The following is a 27,494-nucleotide window of genomic DNA, read 5'->3' on the forward strand; positions in this document are numbered from 1 at the left end:
AAGAGACAACCTTGATGTTAAAAACTTGTATAAAGTTAGCTTTTACTTTTGGTTATGTGTTGATGGTTAAAACTTGGTCATAATGATGCTAAAACGTCAAAGAGTTGTACACTTGAGGCTTATACGCATCAAGGATGAGAACCGTGATATGCATCAAGCACCAAGAAACCCACCGGAGCACTTGTTTCTGTTTTTCGGGGTCTGATCAGACTCCTGGGACTTCTAGAAATTTGATTTTCAGATAGTTCAGTTTGAGTAGATGACTTTACGTTCAAGACTCGCCTAAATCTGATATACGGTTTGGGATTTATAGCCTTCCGAAAATCACTACGCCTTCGTAACGACGTGCTGAAATTTCTGACCTACTCGCGCTTGAACCGTCGCCACGGTCAAACGACATCAAGTTAGGATCTGAAAATTTGAAAGCGGTAAGAGGACTCACAAACGGAGCCTTGTCCACTGGCCGCGCATCATTTCAGTTTTTATAGAGGTCGTAGCATCTGTTCGAAGTCAACCCTTTGTTTCGATCTCTATTCTTGCTGAAAACCTTACTTTATCTTTTACATATGATGATAACGATGATGATGCTGATGATACTTAAGACTTAACTTATTTACTTTTAAATTTTTGGGGACGATTTACTGACTCAGTGACCTTTGACTTAGGTTGAGGACCTTTCGGACCTACTTACTACTTGCATACTTTTCATATCGACTTTTACGGCACATTCACTGTGAGTTATAGCTCCCTTTTTACTTTAACTATTTTTGAGACTGAGAATACATGCGCTTTTTATGTTTTTACATACTAGACACGAGTACTTAAACTTTATATATGTGTGAGTGATATAACGGCACAAAGATTCCCCTTAGCACGGTAACGTTTAATCATTGGTTTTTGAACCGGTGAACGAGAATATTAGATATGGATCCATAGGGTTTGACATCCCCACTCTAGCTAGTCGCGCTAGCATTTAACGGGTGTTTAATACTTCGAGAACATACGCACTCGCCAAGTGTACTTTTAGGGGGTGATATTTATATTACTTTGTTAAGTTAGTTACAGGGTGCCCACTGATAAGCATATACTTTTCATACTGTTTTGAGTACGAAATCTCGTGGTCTACATTACATTACTGATTACAAACAAACTATAGCTCAACAACATTCGTGTTGACATTTTAAAGCATGTATTTCTCAGGTGCTTAGACGTTGTTGCTTCCGCTGTTAGACTTGCTGTTATAGTCTTGGTGTTATAGACTTGCTGTTACAGACTCGATGTGTTAGACTTCCGCTGCATTATTTAGAGATGTCTCAATCATGGAACTTTTACTTTGCATTCACAACTTATGTTATTTTTGAATAATGGCTTTGTAATGACCTTTGTGTCACGTACTTATGTTAATGCTTTCTATTCGTAGAAACACGTTATCTTTTGTAAAACATTTGACGTTGGTAAAGACGTTATCTTTTCACGAATGCAAAACTTGTTTTTAAACAGCATATAGTGTTGTAACCGTGTAATGATCCTGTTGTTGATGATCCGTACACGTTGATTTTGTACGGGGCGTCACATTATACATGATGAAGGATCGAATGTTATTAAACTTCGTGATAGTGTTAACAATTATGGGACGAGTTGGAAGAGGAAGAAGCTTTGTTCCTCTCGATGATAAGCGCTCCTGTGGTTCGCTAGAAGGAAAAAGGACTCATCCTTTGTTGCATCGAAAGAATCACTATCAAGTTTGATACCAAATAATCGTGATATTCTAATTTCAATAACATAACATGTATAGAATAATATAGGCTATAGTTTAGATTGCTTAAAAAAAAGAAGAGATCTTTAATTTCACTAACTTTTTCATATGTATAACTCACTAATTTTTAATTATACACATTTATTAATTTACTCCGTATTAATTATAAGTTACATTTAGCATATAAAAACTTTAACTTGGTTAATCACCTTATAACTTATGCTTAAGTAAAGTTTTTTTTATTTTTTATTTTTTATATATAAGTTATATAGTAATTCCTTACATTTATTTATAATTATAATAATTTATAATTTATATATATATATATATATATTTAATGTAGTTATATTTTTTATTTAATTTTTATTATATTTATTTATATATTTATATATTGAATATATTTATATTTATGTTTATTTATTTTTATAATCCTGTGACTATGTGAGTCTTGTTTAAAAAACGAGAAAACGTCCACATCATTACATACATGATCACAAAATCACCATCAACAAACTTTTTCGCCATTTGAAATTTCATCACTACACTATTCATCATCCCGCCTTCAATTTCAGTCCCCAAAAATTTCTCATTCCTTATTAACATTTTAATATCAATCACTTGTATTTACTCGTAATCACACGTACAGAATCATTGAAGCAACTTCATGCCTCAACGGTTTCAAACGGCGAGCGTAATTAGGTCAGTTCCTTCATATTCACATCGATCGATTAATTTTTTAATTGTTAGTGCATAAGTTGTATAAATTAGCTCTCTAAATGTTCGATATCATTAATTTCGTAATTTTGATTCAATTCGTAGCTTATATGTTTCTTAGCACTTGGATCTAAACCCTAATTTGCTCAAATCGGTAACTGTGTATCACTATGCGTCGTGTATTCAAATTTTGCTTGTTAGCTTTATTACTGTTAACATAGTCCGTTGGGTGTAATTATGCAAATATAATATACAGAGTATGATTTGCTGCTTAAAAGTGATCTGAGGGTTTGTTGTTTTATGTGGTTATATTGTTTAGCTAGATCTGTGGTAATTGAGCTGAAGTAATGACAATGGAGGGGGATAGACAACGACGTTTACACAATGTAAGTATCTGTTGATTCATTTAATCATTTCATACAGATATTTCATATCTCAATATGTTGATCTAAACTTAGGGTCTGTGTATGTTTCTGTTTATCACTTGACATCAATGGGTTGGAATTTGGTTAATCTGTTTCATGAATCATGCATCAATTGTTTATAGTTCATTATTTACCACTGTGTGGGAATATAGGCCTCTTACTGTTTGTGTGTGTATTAGTGTGTTTCTGATTCACTGAAAACAAATTGTTATTGCAATGATTTAGATTGTTTACTGAAGTTTAGGAAATTATCGAGGCTAATTAGATGTTAAATTTGTGGTATCAGGATCACATGAGTGGGAATTGGAGTTTTGGTAGCAATTATCATCCTTCTAGCCAATCAAGGAAGATGTCTATAGGAATCATGGTTGATTCCTCTGTCAAAACGAAGAGTAAAAATGGCACAGGAACCGTGAATGAGTTGCAAACTTCAGGAAATGTAACATCATCAAAAGGTATGCCTGCTGAAAGGAAACAAGTCTTTTCTTCAGATTTTGGAAAGCAGAACGAGGCTCCACTGCTGCGCACATCAAATTCATATCAGAACAGGTCATATTCGAACGCAAATGGGCATCCAAAGGTCTCAAATCTGCCTTCTGATAGCAATGTGCCCCTGCAACCTAGTGGTGTCAAGACAGTTGGAATGGAGCCTGGTTCGTATTTTGCAAACCAAATGTCGATTTTGCAAGCCACAGATGCTAATGAGAAGAAACCAAAGAATAACACTTCTCAAATGGAGGAAGGAAACCATGATACTATACATGCAACTCCACTGAAAGTTCCTGTACCAGATGAAGAAAAAAGAGAACAGAAAACAAGTGAAAAGGGGAACAGTAGCAACATAGCGTTAAGATTGAAAGTTCGGGAATTACTTGGAACTATTTGTGCACCTAACGAGGAACAAGATAACCCGGGGACTCGTGAAATGAATGCAAATGATTCAAGACCAAAGAGCACAACCAGTAAAAATGATAGTCCTGTTTCCATGCACAAACCACCTTTGGATACTATAGAAACCAACTCAGAAAGTCCCGATGATAACCTCAAGAGACCACTAACTAGGTCTTTGACCCGCAAAAAACCTCAGGCTCAGAAAATTGCACCAACAAGACAAACTTCATTGAAACCGCAAGCTATGAAAGTTGCTCCAAGAAAACAAGCTTCACTGAAACCACAAGCTAAGAACACTGTGCCAACAAAACAAGCTTCAATTGATCGGGGTAAACAAGTTCACTTAGACGAGAATGCATTCTCTTTTGTGGAGTCATGGTCGAAGCAACCAAACACAGATGTTAATCAAGGTTTTAAAACATTTAAGAGGAAGGAAAGAGAGGTACTTGTAACCAGGCCAGCCAAAACATGTGTTATGGAAGGGGTTCATAAAGATAAAAGTCAGCAAACTACTGATGGGAAAGAAACAAATGCTGATGCCTCTAATGTATCATTGTTTGGAAACAGAGCACGCGAGAGTGAGGTAGTTAAGCCAAATACTGAAATGAAAGAAAAGACCCGTTACCAATTTGAATCCAACAATATGGATCAAGATTCTTTTGCTAAACCCTCCTTCACAAAAAATGCAGACCCACAATATGATCTGAATAGCCCAACATTTGAGTTGAAAACATCTACTAAGTTTTCTTCCCCTAAATCTTTGTTCCAAACCAACCAGGAAGATCTTAATGTTAACAGCCCGTCAGAGACTTCACGAAGCTGTAGCTCCCAAAGCATGGGATCTTTCAGGGGAAGCCACTACAATGCAAAACCAAAGGTATGCTATTCGGTATCCTAGTATAGATATATAAGTAGCTAATCGATTACTGATATTCTTATCATATTTGTAGAATGCTGCAAAGGACCTTCTAGACACTCCTGTCAGTAAACCAGAAGGTAGCAAAGAATATAAACGTTCTAGATCTCCAAGTAAAGAGGTAGAGTCTGAGAGTTCAGAAGATGATTCACCCATGATAGGTAATGTTTCCTTATGATGTTATGTAGTAGTTTTGTTATTAGAATGCCATGTACTTCAACTGAATTGATAAAAATCCTTAGCTCACTTTTGTTGAAGATTTTTCATATTTCTGTAAATTTTGCACCAGTTGTATCTGACAAGTGTGAAGGGAAAAGATGGTCTGAATCACCCTATCAAAAGGAGGATTCTGAGAGCTCTGAAGATGGTTCACCCATTAAAGGTAATAATTAGTTCATTTGACTACTAAAACCCTGTTCTATGCTGATGTGCCACTATACACGTCGTGTTGGTAAGCATATTGAAAGTCATTGAGGGTGAACACTATGAACCCTGATTCATGAAGATGCTTTTTATCTGCTCATTACATCATTATTACATTATAATATAATAACAGAATGCATATGAAATTATCAGGATATAGAGATGAAGTGATGCATAGCTAATAGCAAATGTATTAGTTATTACATGTCACTTAATAGCTTGTACTGATATAAATATACCTTAAAACTGTTGTATCTATGACTTACATAGCTGTGGTGTGAATTGTCACATATAATATGTTTCCACATCTGCTTCTTAAAATGATAACACTATTTTTTTTCTCTATCATTTACATACTTGTTTTGATTTTCTCTTCTAATTGGACAGGGGATGTAGATAATGACAATTTTGATGCCTCAGAACAGGATGGGCTTGCAGGGTATTCTGTTCGCCAAATACACAGATTTTATCCTCTTTTTTAATTTCTGCTATGCTATATTTTTTAATCATTCGTAAATGTTTTCTTTTAGTGCTGTCAAACTCTTTGCCCTGGCCCTAGAAAGAGTTCAAAGAAGGATGCATTCAGTCACTAGTAAACAATCTGCTGCAATATTATTGTCTGTCTCCAAGAACATCCACTCACAATTGCAGAATGCGGAATCTAAGATTCAGAATGACATGTGGGTAGCCTTTAAACTTTACAATGTTTTTGTTTTTTAGGAATTGAACTCATAACCATTGTTTTGTTTTTCTGTTCAGTGGAAAGCTAACAAGCCTTGGTAAATCCAAAAGAACGCATACCGAAAACCAATACCAAGGTAATAATAATTAATGATCATTAACCCTTGCTGTGTTTCCATTACTGTCAAGGGTAGTGATAAATCAGATGATGTCATGTAGAGGTGGAAATTGTGACCCATGTACATATATGACTGTATTAGCGTGCTGAATTTGCTTACCTTCTATCTTTAATGGGTCACACGAGTCAAAGGTCACCCAACTTCTATTTCTAATGCATTTAACATCCTAAATCAGTTCACTTTGAACTGAACCAAAGTTATCTGATTTTGACCTTAAAAACATCATGAACCATCATTCAACTTCCCAATTGCCACCTCAAATGTGATGGTACAAGTTAATATATTAATACTCCATATGCTTCTTTTCTGGATTATGACAGAGCAACAAGAGCAGTTGAAGCGCATTTATGAGAAATTTAAAGAAGAAGTGGATCTGCACCTTCAAAAGTCCCAAAGCACACTTGAAGGGCTTGATGCGCATCAGATCCAAGTTAGAGGAGTCGTAGAGAAACAAAGTATGATCTTCTGTTTTCAGTTTTTGTCCTTCGACACCATCATAGTTAACCCGATGAAACTTACTAGTTTTTAGAGATGGCAATTTTGACCCATTTACTTACCAATGGGTCTCTTTGGGTTTTATTTTAATTCAAACGGGTCAAATACATTATATTATATTATGTCTTTATATACCTAATAAAAGGGGAGTGGATATTTGGTTGAATGGGTTAAAAATTGTTCAAACTCTAGCCTTAATGATCACTTCTTTTTAAGTCCTTAAGAAATTAGATTTATTTATTTATTTATTTATACTTATATAATTATGATAATATTGTTTTTTGTAACTATGAATAGTGTGCTAATTACTAATGAGAGGAAACCTAAAAACTGACAAAACAAATCTTTGTGACCTTGTGGTCAACCCTGCATGTGCTAATGACGAGAGAGTTCAACCTGAACCTTTTGACCCTTAGTCTGTCACCCATTTTGCCCATCTTGCCACTTCTATTCATAGGGTATAGTTCTTGACTACCCAAAGATATAATAAAGGTAACCTGATATTTATGCTCCTGTATTATCTAAATGAAATCTTCATTTCAACTCAAAAACTCATTGATGTTCCAGTTTGAAGTTGTGGTATTGATATCAAACTGTTTGACACCAATATGTAACCATATTAACCAACTAATATTGCACGTTTCAAATAATCAGTTCCAACCTTTTATTCACCTATTTGTAGACCAGCTTTCATAAAAAATAATTGTAACTATCCTGCTAGCTATTAGTTACAAACTTAGATATGAAAATGCATTTTTACTGATTATATCGAGGATTTGGCATTTATTATTTCAGGGCAATCACACAAGAAGTTTATCCAGCAAACTGAAGAAGCGATAGAGAAACAACTTTTAGAAGCCCAAACAAGAATTGCAGATGTTCACAGGGTGAGTTTTTGTTCTTCTTTTAAAAGTTGACTTTTTCTATCACTAAGGTGTATTATTATTGTATGGTTGACTTTTTTTATCTGTAATTTTATTGCAGGTGGCAAAGGAGCAAATGAATAAACTCAAATATGGCATAGCTGAATGCCTAAAAGAAGGTTTACTCGGTTGAAAGACTATTCTTAATCCGTCTACAGAATATTAGCCGCAGAGATTACTTATAGGTCGTGTGGTATTCAACATAACACAGATAGTCACATCTTTCTTTTAGATAGTTAACACAGCAGAATAAGTCATTTTATTTCACATTTTCTTAGGCTCTTTATACTCGTGTTGTATCCCAGTAGTTGTTTAAAAGACTCATTTTACGAGACTACCTTATGCTGTCTTGATACACAGCAACAATTACAACCTATTATGTGTTTTCTGTTTACTACTCAGTTTGTGTTAACAAAACGAAGAGAAACAACTGTGTTTTTCATGGTCAGTTTTGTTTCAGATGAACTGTTTGTGTTTTCATTATTTTGGTTGTATGGTTAAGCTTAGTATAACTACCTAAACGCCATTTATATCAAACGGTGAATCATTTTCTGCAACTGTAATTATGCATTACTCCTGCGAAAAACCATCACATCTGAGGGTTTTAGCGGCTGACTGAATCCACTTTCAATTACATAAATTCATTGCTTTTGAAATACTCTATTTGTTTCTCTAGGGATGCCAAAAAATTCATATCCGATGGAGAAATTTGAAAAGTCGATATATTTGGGTTAGGTTCGGGCCGGGTAAATAGGTTTACGGCCGGGTGTGGAGATGGTTTTTAAATTTTTTGTGGGTCCGGCCGTCTGGATCCGGGTGGCTTCTAGACACAAACTCGATGACCCGCCTTGTATACCCGAAAAAGACACGAGTCCTTATACCCGGCCCCGTGACCCGATAACTCGGCCTGTAAACCCAATTACTTGGCTCGTATGCCCGATTACCCAGCCCGTACACTCGAAAAAAGCCTCGAATACTCGTGGAAAAACAATTTCACCCGATAGTTCGTAAGTAAATGGGGACCCGCATACCCATGGGAAACCCGTTTACCCACTCGTTAGTAACTAAATGGGGACCCGATGAGTCCGGGTTTGGGACGGGTTTTTTAATCGGGTTCCGGTCTGGAATTACCTAAACCCTGCCCAAACCCGGCTGCATCCCTCACTCTCTTTGTCCTATTTGTTGATTGAAATTGAAAATGCTTGCGGGTTGTGTGTGTTGGTGTTATAAGGTTTTTGTGTCGTTATCGTGTTAAAATTGTTGTAAATGGTTGTTTTGTGTCGCTGTATCTACTAGCTTATGACTAGTATATTATTATTGACTTGCTTTTAAAAAATAAAAATAAAAAAAGTTTGAAAATGCTTGCGTTGATATGGAAACCACCATTTAAAAATACAAGGATATAGTTTGCAACAACAAAAAAAAAAAAAAAAAAAAAAAAAAAAAAAAAAAAATTTCCGAGAGGGATGCTAAATGTACGGAAAAAAGTCAATTTTAATATGACAAATGGGTAAAAGGTATTTATGAAATTTTAACAACTTAACTCACTTGGCAAAGTTGACTTGGTCTTAAAAAGAAGGGTTTTTATGCATATGGATCAATGGTCAATCTTTTTTGGACTATGGTATAGACTTTTTAGGTTATAATTAGTTAATAATTACTACGTACATAATAATTAGGATATAATATAATAAAAAGTAATTAAAGGGTTCACTCTTTGGACCAACTTTGTCCAAATACTAGTGTAGGGTCCACTAAAATAATTACTGCTTACGGTTTCCAAGACATATTTTAGGCACTTAATATATGTAATTCCCAAAGTCTATTTTATACGAGTACAAATTACGGAGTAATATTTTATTTTTATTTTTTTTGAAAAGCCAACAAATTGAATTACTAAAATAAAGAAGATACAGCAAGCCCATTCATGAGATTAGGATGGGCATATAAGGAGATACATCTAGCTATACAAACAAGAAGGAACGAAGAATCAAACAAGGAGAGCATGGACATCTACTTAACAGACTCTAGAATTAAACTATCTGTGGTCATCGATGGAACTCGGCTTTGAGATCCAATGTAACCAATCGAATTTTGTTGTTCTTGCACGTCCAGATATCCATTCGAAGCTTCGTACTTGTATTTCTTAGAAAGATAAAGGACTCGTTAAAAGAGAGTTGTTGAATAATTTGCGATGAACAAAATATGGAGTATTTATATACTACTCCTATCAGTATTCAGATTTGATTAATTATTTTAATGTTATAATAAAATAATTAAAATGAAAATTAATATAATAATAGTAAATTTTTGAATCGATAGGTAAAACTTAAACGTAAACGTAATAATAAATCGCAACCTAAAACGTATATGTAAACGTAAAGGTGAAATTTTAACGTAAAAATATATTTTTTAAGTTAAATAAAATGTACACTTAAAACGTAAACGTAAAAAGTAAAATACGTAAACGCAAAAGGTAAAATTTAAACATAAAGTAGTATTAATAGTATTTAACTTTTTTAATATTCTTAATATTAGTTTTATTTATTTATATATTTATATTCACATAGTAATTATGAGGTAATCATGACTTTAATATATATAATAATTTAATTATGGCTTTATGTATATGCACCATGGTCAACCTTCTTTGAACCATGGTATAGGCAACCAATTAACATACCGTGTTAATCTACTTTTTATGTTACCTCATAATCTACTTTTCATAGCATGATTTTCAGCATCAGAAAGTACCCGAATGTCGATGATAGATGCAAGTTTCTTAACTGTGAAGAGACCATTCGATCCCAATTCCATCTCCAGCTATCTGTTTCACTACGGTCCAAGACAGTAGGACTGATGAGGTCTGATAAAGCCTGCAGTTCACTTAGAGTTCGACCCGATGACACTCTGTCCCATTCCCAGAATGGCAATGAATTAGTAGAATCAGTTCTTCCATCACATTGCACCTCATTTTCAGCAATAAGCAAACAATCTTTGATTGAAACATCAGTCCTAGACTCTAATCTGGACAGCCGAGGAAAATAGAACACGAAAACAATTGCTCCCGAGCCAATGGTCATTCCAAGAGAAGTACAACTACCATCTCCAATAACCTTCACGAACGATTCTTTGAAAGGCACTTGTAATTCCTCGATATGATTTCCTGCACGCACAATATTATTCCAAACACCTATGGACGAAGGATGGGATGACCCAAACTCCGTCAATAGGTTACCATGAGAATCATGAATACTTTGAATGACTTTTACCCACAACGAGTTGGTTTCGGTTTTAAACCTCCACCATCATTTGCCCAAAAGAGCAAGGTTTTTACTTTTTAGACTACCAATATTAAAACCCCCCGCCCCATAAGATGTAATAACATTTTCCCATTTAACCCACGACATTTTGTGACCCGATGAATCCCCTCCCCAACACGAACGTCTCACACTCCCAAGACATATTAAACACACTGTGGCGCACGGAAGAGTGAAAAGTAATACAACGGAAGACTATTAAGAATCGATTTGATGAGAACTAGTCTTCCACCAAAAGATGTCTAACGTATTTTCCAATTCGAAAGTCGGGATTTGAATTTATCTATAACTGGTTTCCATGAAGAGATGTTATTCATTTTAGTACCAATTGGAAGGCCGAGGTAAATGAAAGGTAATTTTCCCGCTTGACATCCCATTCTACGAGCAAACGATTCAACTTCCATATATGTTACACCAACACCATATACGCAACTTTTTTGAAAATTCACCTTAAGATCCGAAAAAAGCTCAAAGCATTTAAGGATGCTTATGAGGCTAAGTGAATTTGAACTACTCCATTCTCCGAAAAAATAGTATCATCCGCATATTGGAGATGCGAGATAAGAATATTATCATTCCCGACATTCACGCCTTTATAGAGTCCTCTATCCACCGCCGCTTTAGTGAGAATATTTAAACCTTCCGCAACGAGAATAAAGAGAAAGGACGATAATGGGTCACCCTGCCTGACACCTCTCCCAGTGGAAATTTCCGAGTTGAAGATCCATTAATCAATACCGAAATAGATGCGGATTTAAGGCATGACAATATCCACTTCCTCCATCTATCCCCGAACGCCATACAACGTATAACTTCTTACAAAAAATCCCAAGTGTGACAGTCAAAGGCCTTCTCGAAATCTACTTTGAAAATGATGCCTTTCCTTTTCGCCATTTTTAAAAAATTAAGAGTTTCATTAGCAATGATTCATCTGATTCAAGATTAATTCTTTACATCTTATTTCTGATTCAAGATATCTTGTTTTTTAATTGGTAGTGTTTTTGTTGTTTATTATTCCAATAAATTTAATAACTACTTTTAAAATAATATTTAATTAATTAATTTTTCATTAATTTTTGAGTAGTCATAATTTCACTGATAAAATTGATAAATCAACTCACATTATATCATGTATTAAGTATTAAGTATTTATAGTGTACATACATGTCTTAAGCACAATGTTGAAAAAAGACGGAGGTTGAGACGGACGTTGACATATATATATATATATATATATATATATATATATATATATATATATATATATATATATATATATATATATAGTGGTAAGATCAAGAGGGAAGTAACCAATTGGGGGGAAGCGGGGGGAAGCAAAAACTATATTTTTTTTTCGTTTTTTGAAAAAACTTCGTTCACGAACATTATAGATGGGATGAAAATATGAACATTTAGTAGAGACACTTTGTGATAAATGTTTTTATTTTGGCGGGAAAACGCTCAAAGAAATAATATATAACAATTATCTTATTTTTCGAGCGTATGTTGAGGTTTTAGCTATTGGGGTTTAGATATTAGGGTTTAGATATTAGGGTTTATAGGTTTTAGATATTAGGGTTTAGAAATTTAGGGTTTAGGGTTTAGATTTAGGGTTTAGATTTAGGATTTAGATTGAGTTTTTAACACGAACGGTTTAGAGTTTAGGGTTTAGGGTTTGGTGTTTTGGGTTTATGGAATAAACCCAAAACACCAAACCCTAAACCCTAAACTCTAAATTGGGCTAAATTTTACTTCACAAAACATAAAAAAATGTTCATATTCTTCACGAACAATATTATCTTGAATGTTATTTTTGTCGATCGTTTTCCCCCCTAAATAATAACATTCATCACGAAGTATCACTTCTAAATGTTCATATTTTCGTGTGATCTTGATGCCGGAAAAAAATCCAAAAAAAACGAATTTTTTTTTTTGCTTCCCCCCGCTTCCCCCCGATTGGTTACTTACCCATTAATCCTGTATATATATATATATATATATATATATATATATATATATATATATATATATATATATATATATATATATCCACATATTTTAAAGTAAAAAAACTTTCGATTACCAGTTTGTACCTATAATGCTATTATCATTAATATATTAAAAAAGTAACACTAATACGCCAATGTTAATTGATTTAACCGACTTTTGACCGATTTTAACCTAATTATTGACTTTTGACCGGGGTTGACCAGACTTTTCCCGTATTTGACCCGACTTTTGACCCTTGACCAACCCATTATAAGACGTGACGGGGTCGAGGCGGGCACCGAAATGCTGTAACGGACATCGCAACGAACGCAACTGACGTCGTTTAAAACACTGATTAAGCTTAGAGTGGATTTTATCAATATCATAATTCATGAGTCTGTCTCCCTTGATTTTTACAAAGCGATTTACGTTGTTCCGTTAAAAAAGCGAGTGTTGTATTATAAAAGACGGGGATTAACTAAACTAAAATTGCTGTGTAGTACCATCTGTTTCATTGACAGCTATATATTACATCCGTCCCACCACAAGTGTCTACATTTTCATTTTAGAATGTCCTATTTCAAGTGTCAACCAATGAAGAGGTTATTCTGGAGAGAGAAGATTTCTGATCGGTGGAGAATGAAGTTAGTGAAATTTCCTAAAACTGTGTGCAAAAAAGTAAATGGACACTTGTAATGGAACGGACGGACGGAGTAATATATAAAGTATATTTATATTTATATTTATATTATATTATATTTTATAAAGGTAGTGATGACAAAATCAATACATACGGACGTTTACTATTGCCGGAAATGGCACCAAGTCCGGCGGCCAGCACAACAATAATAGATACACCGATCAATTATATGACCGATATACGTACCACCACATTTAAATACACTCCTATATACAAACCACTAACATTAGGAGTAACCCTAGTAGCAACTATTAGGACTTCATTACCTTCGTTTTATTCATCATCTGTTGCAGTGTCATCATCGTTTAAACGAGAATCGTTGACTGATACCAGCGATAGTGAATTGAATGAATGCGATTTTGATGATGATGATGATGATATTGAGGTTGAGAAATTGAGTAAGAATTGACGGAGAATTAGGTCAACAGTGGTGGTTGACGCTAGTGTTGAAACAATTTGGGGGATTTTAACTAACTATCAACGGTTGTCGGATTTTGTACCTAGTCTTGCCGTTAGTCAAGTGCTTGATAACAGAAAAACTTTTTTGCTCGTCTTCTTCAGGTATATTGTGACGCCCCGTACAAAATCATCGTGTACGATTCGTCAACAACAGGATCTTTACAGGGTCAAGTACTACATGCTGTTTGAAAACCAGTTTTGCATTCATAAAAGATAGCGTTTACAAAAGATAACGTGACACAAAGGTCGTTACAAAGTCATTATTTGATAATAACATAAACTACAAATGCAAAGGAAAAGTTTCATGATTGAGACATCTCTAAGTAATGCAGCGGAAATTCTAGCACAGCAGGTCCTTAACAGCAAGTTTAACACCAAGACAACAAGTCTAAACAGCGGAAGCAACAACGTCTAAGCACCTGAGAAATACATGCTTAAAAAGTCAACACGAATGTTGGTGAGCTATAGTTTGTAAACAGTAAAGTAATGTAGACCACGAGATTTCAGTGCTTCAACCAGCAGTTTAAATCAGTATTCAAAACAGTATGAAAAGTATATGTTTAACCGTGGGCACATGGTAACTAGACTTAACGTAAATATAAATATCACCCCCTAAAAGTACACCTGGCGAGTGCGTATGTCCTCGAAGTATTAAACACCCGTTAAATGCTAGCGTGACTAGCTCGAGTGGGGATGTCAAACCCTATGGATCCATATCTAATATTCGCGTCTACCGGTTCAAAAACTAATAGTTAAACGCTACCGTGCTAAGGGGAATCTTTATGACGTTGTATAACCCACACATATGTAAAGTTTAAGTACTCGTGTCAAATAAGTAAAACATAAAAAGCGCATGTATTCTCAGTCCCAAAAATAGTATAAGTAAAAAGGGAAGCTATAACTCACAGTGATAAAAGCGGTAAAGTCGGTAATGAAAGTATGCAAGTAGTAAGTTGGTCCGAAAGGTCGTCAACCTAAATCAAAGGTTACTAGGTCAGTATGCCGTCCTTATAAGTTCTAATAGTGCATAAAATAAGTTTAAGTGTCATCATCATCATCATTCATCATTGTAAAAGCTAAGTAAATTTAACAAGTATAGAGATCGAAACAATAGGCTGATTTGGATCAGCTGCTACGACCTCTACGTAAATCGAAAAGACGCGTAGTCAGTGGCTATGGCTCCGTATGTGAGTCCTCTAACCGCTGACCAATTTTTAGAACCTAACACATCTTCGTTTGACCATGGCGATGGTTTAAGTGCGAGTAGGACAGAAATTTCAGCACAACGTTACAAGGCGTAGTGACTTTCGGAGCGCCATAAATCCTAAACCGTAACTCGGATTAAGACGAGGCCTAAACAGAAAATCATCTACTCAAACCGAACTAACTGAAAATAAACTTTACAGTAGCCCAGGTTACAGATCAAATCCCAAAAAACAGTAAACAAGTGCTCCGGTGGGGTTCTTGGTGCTTGATGCTCATCACGGTTCTCATCCTTGATGCTTGTAGCTTCAAGTGTACAACTCATTGATGAGTTAGCATCACCTTGACCAAGATTCTACCATAAACACACAATATGTTAAGACCAAGTAAGAACACAACTCATTTAAGAGTCTTATATGGATGATGAACCAATTTTACATCATATCCTTAGTCTTAACATAAATACAGTCCTATTTACAAACAAAGTTACAAACTTTACTTCAATCAAATAAGTATTAACACAATCTAAATCAAATGAAGTGATGGAACCCTAAGCTAGAGAGCTTGGATCCTTTTCACACAAGTTATAAGGTCACAAAGCTAGAAAGCTTGAACCTTTAGTGTTCTTGAAGACCTTGAAGCATAAAGCTTAGATCTTTAAGTTACATGAAGACCATAAATACAAGTTTTGATCTTTACAACAAAATAATGAGACCATAAGTTAGAAAAGTTAGATCCAACAAAAGATATGAAGATTCAAGCTAGAAAGCTTGCATCTTGGTTGTTCTTGAAGATCTTGAAGCATAAAGCTTGGATCTTTAAGATACATGAAGATTACAAACACAAGTTTGAATCTTTATAACAAAATAACAAGATTAAAGTAAAAAGATTTAGATCTACAAAGTAGGAGAAGATTCAAAGCTAGAAAGCTTGAATCTTCCATGTTCTTGAAGGATTCAAATCCAAGTTTGAATCTACAAGATGTAATCAAGATCAAAGCTAAAAAGCAAGACCTTTAAATGATGATGATGATTTCGTGTAAGTTGAAGGAAGAAGAAGAAGAAAAATTTAATTAGTTACACTTTTTAGAGAGAGAAAGACAAGAGAAAGAATTAGAGAGTAAGTGTGTGTGAAATGCAAATGAGAGCAAGTGTAAAATGGGTGAAATAAGGCTAGTATTTATAGATGGTGAGGAGGTGGTGGTGGTGTTAAAAATGTGGGAACATGGGGGGAACAAGGGGGACAACTTTTTGCTTTATGGTTAATGGTTGTCTAAAGTTGGTGCTTATGTTAGGATCCCATGCAACATTAAGGATAATACTTGACAAAAATGCTAGCATATTCCCTCTAATAAATGGCCATTTGTCTTACTTATTAATGGGTCACTAGCTATTAATAATTGGGCTAATTAAATATTCCACTAACTAGTGTAGGGTGGGCTAAGGTCCAATAAGGTAGAAAATCCAACAAGACTAACTAGTAAGCATAAGTAAGTTACTAAGCGTAATTAAGCATCCAAAAATCCAAGTAATTATTATTATAAAATAATAATTAATATTTTGTAGTCATAATATTCCGATTAAGACAAAAGTTAAACGTGTACGCAGTACGCAGTTTGTTCGAAACGTCAAGTGACACTAACGGTCATAAGGGCTTCCGGTGATCAAGTTAAGTGATTACACACTTAATAGCACGTTCTAAGGTATTAATGAAAGTAATTAATCATTAAATAAGATCTCAGAGCATAAACTAGCTCAGTACGCACATATACGCCACATGATTTGGACTTTTTCCTGAATAGTTCGGGTTTTTGAATACGAATCGTTTGATTTAAATGATGAACCCACATGATTTGGGCTTTATCCCCTAACTCGGGTTTTTGAATACAAATCGTTTGATTTAAATGCCGAGCCCACATAATTTGGGCTTTATCCAGAATTTGTAGTTCAGGAGAGTCATCATTCATTAAACGATGTGATGCCTCCACTTGGATCATAGGCCCACGTTACTAGACCGGCGAGAAAATGAGTCCAAATGGCATTTAAATATATTCCACCACTTTTACTTTCACCCGATGTGGGACTAGCGATTTCTTTTGTTTTTCCTTTTAACAGTATTGTAGTTTAGTCTTAGTTTTCACTAGTTTGTCATGAGTTTGAACGTGTTCGATGAAATTTTTCGTGTGAACTATTGTATAGGGTCTGAACAAGTTCTAACAAAATTTGGTTGAAATCGAACTCGGTACACGTATACGAAATAAAAACTCTCGAATCGCTTAGGATCGAACAAAATTTGTTCAACTCGTACGAACTCCGTACAGGTTTACGAAAAAAAATCTAGACTGCGTATGAAAACTTCTCGGTAACAAGTTCAAACTCGTGGGAACGACTGGGTGTATTTTTACAATATTTTTAAAAAGTGTGTTTTGTTATAACAATGACATGACTCTGTTGACTGTTTTATGGTATTTCAGATTTCAACGACAATGTGCATGTGCGAATAATTAGCCAAAAACATACTACTATTGAATAATAGCTAGCACACTAATATTATAACAGGTAAAGATAAAATGCATTTGTTGGGTTAAAGATAAAACACTAAAGATTATAACAGGTAACTTCTTAATTTCCTGATTTTGAGATATGAGAAGTAACAAGAGTTTCATGTTTTGTAGGATGTGTTCACGTTTATTAAAGTAAATGTATAATGCACACACGTTGATAATTTAGTCTATAAGTACATTTTCTAAACATCCAAAATTGCACTAAAGGAGGGAAAAGCATGGGATGAACCTAGATTACAAGTAAAAAGATAATTCTGATACTGTAATAAGGGGGACAGGTTGTGTAATGGTCAAAACAGGCTGGGTTGAAATGGGTTATTTTTTGTATGGTTCAATTAAGCCAAGTCAGGTTAGATTGACCCATCAACAACCTGTCTAGTTTTCTAGACAAATAGGTCATGTGTTAATAATCTGTCTTCATAATCAAATAAACTATTTATAATGTCATATGGAGCAGAAATAGACTTTGGGTCACTTTTACCCAATTGACCCGTTTTAACCATTATGTTTTTAGCAATTTTTAGTGATTTGAAGCTTTAGGGAATAAAGCAAACTGCATATTGTTTTTTGTAATTTGTAATTATGAATAGTATGCTAATTACTAATGAGAGGAAACCTAAAAACTGACAAAAAAAATCTTTGTGACCATGTAGTTAACCCTGCATGTGCTAATAACGAGACAGTTGAACTGTAAGGATATTAGGACCCAAAACAACGCAAGTGATTCAACAAGATCACTCACCGATAGTAATTCTACAAGATTACTAATCCACTTAATGAACGAAAGATTATAAATGCAAAAAATGTAAATCGACACAAGAGATAACGTGGTTATATGCAATCGTTGTGATTGCTTTAGTCCACAGACCAACTATAGAATGTATTTACTGAATATTTGTGGTGTGTTTATAATGAGTTACAGGAGGGTCTATGTGATGACCCGAAATTTTTTGACCAAATTTAAACTTAATCTTTGTATGATTAACATTTCCGACACGATAAGCAAAGTCTGTAAAACTGAATCTCAAAATTTTTGAACTACTTTCATATATTCAAATACCTTTCGGTTATTCTTGATGATTCGCGAACAATTATATGTATATAGATACATATATATACTATAACTTGAAAACGTAACAATGTATTAATTGTTTGATACCGTACATTAAACTTATTGGTTTAAATATTTATTTGAATATATATGATAAGTTGGAATATTAATTATATGAATAACTTGCGACGTATATTTAAAACGTGTTTATGAATGTTGAAAATATATATTAGCTTGGTCATAAAACGATTTGTTATTATATATATATTAACAAATAGCGAGACGATGATATATAAAAGTAAATGACCAAAATACTCGAAAGATTAAGATATACTTTGAGTGGTATAGTTTAGGGATAATTTAAGGCTATATTTTGGCAAAGGTACGTGACACGAAACGTAAATTGCGAGTTTTCTAAGCGTACGAAAATGCGTTCGAGAAACCGGAACCGGGACATAAGTCGAGTGACAACGTACGAGTCATCAGAACGAAAATTACAAGTCAACTATTCACATGAATTTAATATAATATATAATTAATTAATTTAAATTATATATATTATATTTAATTATGTCGACAAGCAAAACAACAAAAAATTGTGAGCTGGATTTTGGGGTCATGCGATCGCATGAGAAATAGGCATAAAACCCATGCGATCGCATGAGGTGCTTTTTCAGAAAAGGTTCTATAAATTGCACGATTTCAATGTTGTTTTTCTCACACTCTTAAAATTACTCTGTAAGTATTTATTTATATTATTATTATTATTATTATTATTATTATTATTATTATTATTATTATTATTATTATTATTATTAAGATTAAAATTATTATTAATCTTATTATTATTAGTATTATTAATTAGTATTATACATAAAATACTACGAAGAGGTTATGAGCGTGTCACCTTCAAAATGGGTTTTCGAGCGGGATAGAGCTAAGGAAATTATGGGTAATGTTCGGGGGTATATTTATGAATCAAACCTAATGTTTATCATCTCCGTTACGTCTACGTACTTTTCTGAAATATTGAATCACAATATTGATACGTAAGCATTTATATTTTATCTTTTATATACTAATAGTGTATCCATGTCTAGTGCTCGAGTATATATATTAATACAAGCTTGTATGCTAAATTTCGTCGTTAAACAGTTTATAATGAATCATGAATTAAATACATATATTACCGGTAAAAGGTATATGATATACATGTTTTTGGAAAGCTGGCGAAAAATCAATAACTTTTCATTTAGAAATCGCGTAATTTCGATGAACGAGTCAAAAGTTATGGTCAACTGAATTATAATTGACGTTAATTGGAATTACTTTTGAATCTGCAATTAGTATTTAAACAACTTGTTTGTAAGATTGATAAATTGGATTTTTGAATATTATCAACCGAGTAAATGAAACCTTAAATAAGGTACGTCTCGTTTTGTTTAACTATTGTCAAAATTGACTTTTTGAAACGACTTTGGATAACTTTTGTATGTTGATCTCGAGCATTAGGATTATGATACACTATGACCTAACCTAGCTTGATAGACATTTATTGACCAACATATGTTCTCTAGGTTGAGATCTACGATTATTTGATATACCGAGTTTCGGTCACATTACGATGAACAACTGTATGTGCTGCTAAGGTGAGTTTCATTTGCTCCCTTTTTAATTGCTTTTGCAATATATATTTTGGGCTGAGAATACATGCACTTTTGTTTAAACGCAATGGATACAAGTACATACTAAATTCTACACTGAGTTTGAACCGAAAATCCCTTAGCTTTGGTAACTAGTAACTGCCAGTTATAAGAACTGGTGGGCGCGAGTAGTAGTATATGGATCCATAGGGCTTGATATCCCCGTCCGAGCTAGAGCACTAGCCTTTTAACGGACGTATGCTATTTGAGAAGCGTACACGTTGGTTTGCGTGTATTATTAAGATGATTATACAAAGGGTACAAATTATATATACATTAAGTTTAGTTACCAGGGTGCTCAATTTCATAGAATATTTTGATAAACGTTTCTGGATGAAACAACTGAAATCTTGTGATCCAATTTTATATAATCTATCGATAAACGTTTCTGGATGAAACAACTGAAATCTTGTGATCCACTTTTATATACAGATTATGCGAAACACTAAAACTATGAACTCACCAACCTTTGTGTTGACACTTGTTAGCATGTTTATTCTCAAGTTCCCTAGAAGTCTTCCGCTGCTTGCTTAGATGTTAGACAAGCTATGTGCACGGAGTCTTACATGACATATTTTTCAAGGAAACGTTGCATTCACCAAATCATCACCATGTATCTTATTTTGACTGCATTGTCAACGGAAGTACTGTTGTAGACTATTATTTATGGCGATTGTCTATATGTAGAAATCATCAGATGTTGAAAACTTTTGATTTAAATATTCATTTATGGTGTGCCTTTTCAAAAGAATGCAATGATTACAAAACGTATCATATAGAGGTCAAATACCTCGCAATGAAATCGATGAATGACGTGTTCGTCCATATGGATTTGGAGCGATCGTCACAGTCTATTTGTAGAATGATTTAAGGAGTAAGCTAAAAACAATTCCTTGAAGCTTCATGTGAGTTTCCTGACAGCTTCATGGATGCTACATGTGAGTTTTCTGACAGTTTCGTGGAAGCTACATGTGAATTTCCTCACAACTTCGTGGAAGCTACATGTGAGTTTCCTAACAACTTCGTAGAAGCTACATGTGAGTTTCCTAACAACTTCGTGGAAGCTTCGTGTGAGTTTCCTGGAATCCTCCCTCTAATTGTTTAAAGTTCTCCATATCTCCAACAATCTCCCACTTGGAGACTTTGAACAAACCCAACCTTCGTCAACCCAAAATATCAACGATCTAACCAAGAACGTTAAACCACCATTATACCGCCAAACTCCATTTGGGACACGCACACTCAACACATACTTCGGATGAGCAGACTTTCGATACAAGGTCTTCAACACTATTTGTTAGAATATTAACTCTCTAATTCTCTAGTTGGGGTCTTCTCTCATCAATTCATTAGAAGACCAATTGAGGTAATGCAAAACCTCAATTTCTCTATCGTAACAACCTTAGTAAACATATCAGCAGGATTCTTCGTACCAAGGATTTTCTCCAATAATAAAGTACCATCATTTATATGTTGTCGAATAAAATGATACCTTATCTTGATGTGTTTCGTACGACTATGAAACACCGGATTCTTCCCAAGATGTATTGCACTTTGATTATCACAATACAAGACGCAATAGTCTTGTCTTTTACCCAACTCACCTAAGAAGTTCTTCAACCAAACAAGCTCTTTAGAAGCTTCTGCAATAGCCGTATATTCGGCCTCGGTAGTTGACAAAGCAACACTCTTTTGTAGTCGAGACATCCAATTAACCGCCGTCTTCCCAATTGTGAAAACATAACCCGTAGTGCTTTTCCCCGAATCATCACATCCACCCAAATCAGCATCCGCATAACCCCTAAGTATGAGATTGTTTTTGGAGAAACACAATCCCATATTAGAAGTACCTTTCAAATAACGAAGCAACCATTTGACCGCTTCCCAATGCTCTTTCCCCGGATTAGACATATAACGACTTACAACTCCCACTGCTTGAGCAATATCGGGTCTTGTACAAACCATGTCATACATAATACTACCCACGGCCGATGCATATGGAACCTTTTCCATATCCGTTTTGTCTTCTTCCATTTTAGGTGATTGACTTTTTGATAGCTTTATCGTGCTACTCAAAGGCATAGAACGAGCCTTTGAATTTTCCATGTTAAACCTCTCTACAACTTTCTCAATATATTTGGATTGAGACAAGTATAGAGTACCCTTCACACGATCACGCACAATACTCATGCCAAGTATTTGCCTAGCACCACCAAGATCTTTCATCTCGAATTCACGGGAAAGTAATCCCTTCAACTTGTTAATTTCGGACATGTTGGAACCTGCAAGTAACATGTCATCAACATACAACAATAAGATTATATAAGAAGACTTGAGTTTCTTCAAGTAGCAACAGTGATCCGCTTCACATCTTAAGAAATCAATCTTCTTCATAAAATCATCAAACTTCAAGTACCATTGCCGAGATGCTTGCTTCAATCCATACAAACTTTTCTTTAGCTTACAAACCCACTTCTCTTTACCCTTTACCTCAAAGCCCCCGGGTTGCCTCATGTAGATCTCTTCAACAAGATCATCATGCAAGAATGCGGTCTTCACATCTAGTTGCTCTAGATGTAAGTCTTCGGATGCAACCATAGAAAGTACCAAACGAATAGTAGTCATCTTCACCACCGGTGAAAATATCTCTTGGTAGTCAACTCCTTTCTTTTGTTGAAAGCCTTTAACCACCAAACGAGCCTTGTACCTTTTCTTGCCATCCAACTCATTCTTGATTCGATACACCCATTTACTTTGCAATGCCCTTTTATCATGAGGTAACTTCACTAGTGACCAAGTTTTATTCTTCTCAAGTGACCCCATCTCTTCTTTCATGGCAAGCTCCCATTGTATGGATTCTTTTGTCTTCCTTGCCTCAAAGTAACTTTCGGGTTCACCATTCTCGGTATAGAGCAAGTAGTTTGCTGATGGAGAATACCTAGGATTAGGTTTGGGCACTCTAGTCGAGCGTCTTAGTGTAGGAGTAACCGAAATGGTTGGACCGGTTTCATTTGTGTCCTCCTCATCACTAGAATTCGCACTATGTTCGAAATCATCACCGCTTTCCGAACCATCCCCATCATTAGCATTTTTCGACGCCTCACCGTTCATTGGCAATTCATTGTTTCCCGTACTCCCACTAGAACCTGTAAAATCATCAATAGAAACATCGTCAAAAATAACATGACCCGGTTTAGGACTCCCCATTTCCAGTTTGCCATAGACCGAATCTTCATCAAAAGTAACATCGCGAGAACGAATTACTTTTCTAGCCTCGTTATCCCAACAACGATAACCCATTTCATCCGACCCGTAGCCTATGAAAATACACTTCTTTGACTTAGCTTCAAGCTTGTCTCTATCCGCATCTTTGGTCTTCACATATGCATTACACCCAAAGATCCTAAGGTGACCATAACTCACCTTCTTACCTTGCCATTCTTCCTCGGGAATTCGGAAACCCAGCGGTGTTGAGGGTCCCCTATTTATCAAATAAGCCGTCGTGTTAACCGCATCCACCCAAAACATTTTAGGCAAACCGGCATGTAGTCTCATACTCTTAGCCCTTTCATTTAAAGTACGATTCATACGTTCGGCGACCCCATTGTGTTGCGGTGTCTCTGGTACCGTTTTTAACATTCTAATACCGAGCTTTGCACAATGGTTTTAAACTCAAGACTACCATATTCCCCTCCATTATCCGACTTCAAGCACTTGACCTTCAAGTTAGTCTCATTTTCTACCATAGCTTTCCACTTCACAAATGTATTAAATACATCAGATTTAGCTTTAAGAAAATAAACCCATACCTTTCGAGTGGAGTCGTCAATGAAGGTGACATAATAGCGAGAACCTCCATGTGATTCTACATTCGTTGGACCAAATACATCCGTATGAACAAGCTCCAATTTCTCCAACTTAGGAGCATTTCCCGATTTCCCAAAAGTCACCTTCTTTTGCTTCCCATATACACATGGTTCGCAAAACCCAAGTTCTACCTTTTTCAAATCCGGAATTCTCCCACTCGAAACAAGCATCTTCATATCCTTCTCACTCATATGCCCGAGTCTTCGGTGTCATAGAGTTATTTCAGACTCAACATTAACTGTAGCAACCACCGCGTCTTCATCAAACACTTCAACCATATAAAGAGTTCCCCTTTTATGTCCACGAGCCACGACACAACTACCCTTAACCACCTTCCATTGGCGGTTTTCAAAAGTAACCGCGTTACCTTCATCATCTAATTGACCAACCGAAATAAGTTTCCTTTTTAATTTAGGAATGTACCTTACGTTTTTCAAGGTCCAATTAGAGCCAAGAGTAGTCTTCAATACAACATCTCCAATGCCCTCTATATTGAGTTGTTTGTCGTCCGCTAATCTCACCTTGCCTTGATATGAACGAAAATTCTTCATCATGCTTTTGACATGAGTAGCATGAAACGAAGCTCCCGAATCCAAAATCCAAGACTCCATAGAATTTTCAACACTACATAAAAGTGCATCATCACTTTCTTCCTCGGTCAAGTTCACACCTTTCGCCGGACCATTTTTACAATTCCTTTGAAAGTGTCCTTTTTGATTTCAACCCCAACAAACAGCTTCACTTCTATCTTTCGATGGATACCTCTTCTCAGACTTCTTTCTAACATTCTTCTCACCGCGATCAAATTTCCTACCACGGTTGTCGGTACTTAACAAAGAACCGGATGTCGATTCCCCCGAGTTTCTCCTACGAGTATCTTCATCAAGAATCAAATCCCTTATTGCTTCAAACGCTAGCTTAGTAGTTCCCATAGAGCTACTAACCGCGGTAACCGTACCCGACCAACTTTCCGGTAATGATGAAAGCAATATTAGTGCTTTTAGTTCATCATCAAACTTAATTTCTACCGATTCAAGCCTTGAAACGATATTATTAAATTCATTGATATGATCCGTTGCACTCGTACCTTCCTTCATCTTTGTATTGAACAATTGACGCATGAGAAATACCTTATTAGAAGCGGTAGGTTTCTCATACATGTTAGAGAGTGCTTTCAAGCAAGCAAACGTCGTCTTCTCATTCACAAAGTTGTATGCAACGTTCTTAGCAAGTGAAAGACGAATAGCGCCCAAAGCTTGACGATCCAAAAGCGTCCAATCGGCATCGTTCATGCTTTCAGGATTGGTCTCTAACAAGGGTTGGTGTAGCTTCTTTTGATACAAGTAATCTTCAATTTGCATCTTCCAAAAGCCAAAGTCTCTCCCATCGAATTGGTCAATTCTAAACTTCCCATCTTCCGCCATCGTTCCCTTAATGAAACCTTATGCTCTGATACCAGTTGTAAGGATATTAGGACCCAAAACAACGCAAGTGATTCAACAAGATCACTCACCGATAGTAATTCTACAAGATTACTAACCCACTTAATGAACGAAAGATTATAAATGCAAGAAATGTAAATCAACACAAGAGATAACGTGGTTATATGCAATCGTTGTGATTGCTTTAGTCCACGGACCAACTATAGAATGTATTTACTGAATATTTGTGGTGTGTTTAGAATGAGTTACAAGAGGGTCTATTTATAGAATGATTTAAGGAGTAAGCTAAAAACAATTCCTTGAAGCTTCATGTGAGTTTCCTGACAGCTTCATGGAGGCTACATGTGAGTTTCCTGACAGTTTCGTGGAAGCTACATGTGAATTTCCTCACAACTTCGTGGAAGCTACATGTGAGTTTCCTAACAACTTCGTAGATGAAATGTCCCGTTCTTATTGATTAAAAACGTTCCATATTAATTGATTTCGTTGCGAGGTTTTGACCTCTATATGAGACTTTTTTTTCAAAGACTGCATTCATTTTTAAAACAAACCATAACCTTTATTTCTTAAATAAAGGTTTAAAAAGCTTTACGTAGATTATCAAATAATGATAATCTAAAATATCCTGTTTACACACGACCATTACATAATGGTTTACAATACAAATATGTTACATCGAAATCAGTTTCTTGAATGCAGTTTTTACACAATATCATATAGATATGGACTCCAAATCTTGTCCTTATTTTAGTATGCAACAGCGGAAGCTCTTAGTATTCACCTGAGAATAAACATGCTTTAAACGTCAACAAAAATGTTGGTGAGTTATAGGTTTAACCTATATATATCAAATCGTAACAATAGACCACAAGATTTCATATTTCAATACACATCCCATACATAGAGATAAAAATCATTCATATGATGAACACCTGGTAACCGACATTAACAAGATGCATATATAAGAATATCCCCATCATTCCGGGACACCCTTCGGATATGATATAAATTTCGAAGTACTAAAGCATCCGATACTTTGGATGGGGTTTGTTAGGCCTAATAGATCTATCTTTAGGATTCGCGTCAATTAGGGTGTCTGTTCCCTAATTCTTAGATTACCAGACTTAATAAAAAGGGGCATATTCGATTTCGATAATTCAATCATAGAATGTAGTTTCACGTACTTGTGTCTATTTTGTAAATCATTTATAAAACCTGCATGTATTCTCATCCCAAAAATATTAGATTTTATAAGTGGGACTATAACTCACTTTCACAGATTTTTACTTCGTCGGGAAGTAAGACTTGGCCACTGGTTGATTCACGAACCTATAACAATATATACATATATATCAAAGTATGTTCAAAATATATTTACAACACTTTTAATATATTTTGATGTTTTAAGTTTATTAAGTCAGCTGTCCTCGTTAGTAACCTACAACTAGTTGTCCACAGTTAGATGTACAGAAATAAATCGATAAATATTATCTTGAATCAATCCACGACCCAGTGTATACGTATCTCAGTATTGATCACAACTCAAACTATATATATTTTAGAATCAACCTCAACCCTGTATAGCTAACTCCAACATTCACATATAGAGTGTCTATGGTTGTTTCGAAATATATATAGATGTGTCGACATGATAGGTCGAAACATTGTATACGTGTCTATGGTATCTCAAGATTACATAATATACAATACAAGTTGATTAAGTTATGGTTGGAATATATTTGTTACCAATTTTCACGTAGCTAAAATGAGAAAAATTATCCAATCTTGTTTTAC

The 27,494-nt window shown here is 35.1% G+C and overlaps 1 protein-coding gene across 1 annotated transcript; it reads left to right on the forward strand.

Moving 5' to 3' along the window:
* Positions 1-3,187: 3,187 nt before the first annotated feature.
* On the forward strand, positions 3,188-7,797 carry LOC139899462 (meiosis-specific protein ASY3-like). Its single transcript, XM_071882288.1, has 9 exons — positions 3,188-4,663; positions 4,737-4,863; positions 4,992-5,084; positions 5,513-5,564; positions 5,656-5,805; positions 5,885-5,943; positions 6,306-6,440; positions 7,276-7,367; positions 7,465-7,797. Exons 1-9 carry the CDS (start codon positions 3,188-3,190, stop codon positions 7,534-7,536), a joined length of 2,256 nt encoding a protein of 751 aa, XP_071738389.1. The 3' UTR covers positions 7,537-7,797.
* The last annotated feature ends 19,697 nt before the right edge of the window (positions 7,798-27,494 follow it).

The sequence above is a fragment of the Rutidosis leptorrhynchoides genome, chromosome 3 (assembly GCF_046630445.1).
Source record: "Rutidosis leptorrhynchoides isolate AG116_Rl617_1_P2 chromosome 3, CSIRO_AGI_Rlap_v1, whole genome shotgun sequence".
Lineage (NCBI taxonomy): Eukaryota > Viridiplantae > Streptophyta > Magnoliopsida > Asterales > Asteraceae > Rutidosis > Rutidosis leptorrhynchoides.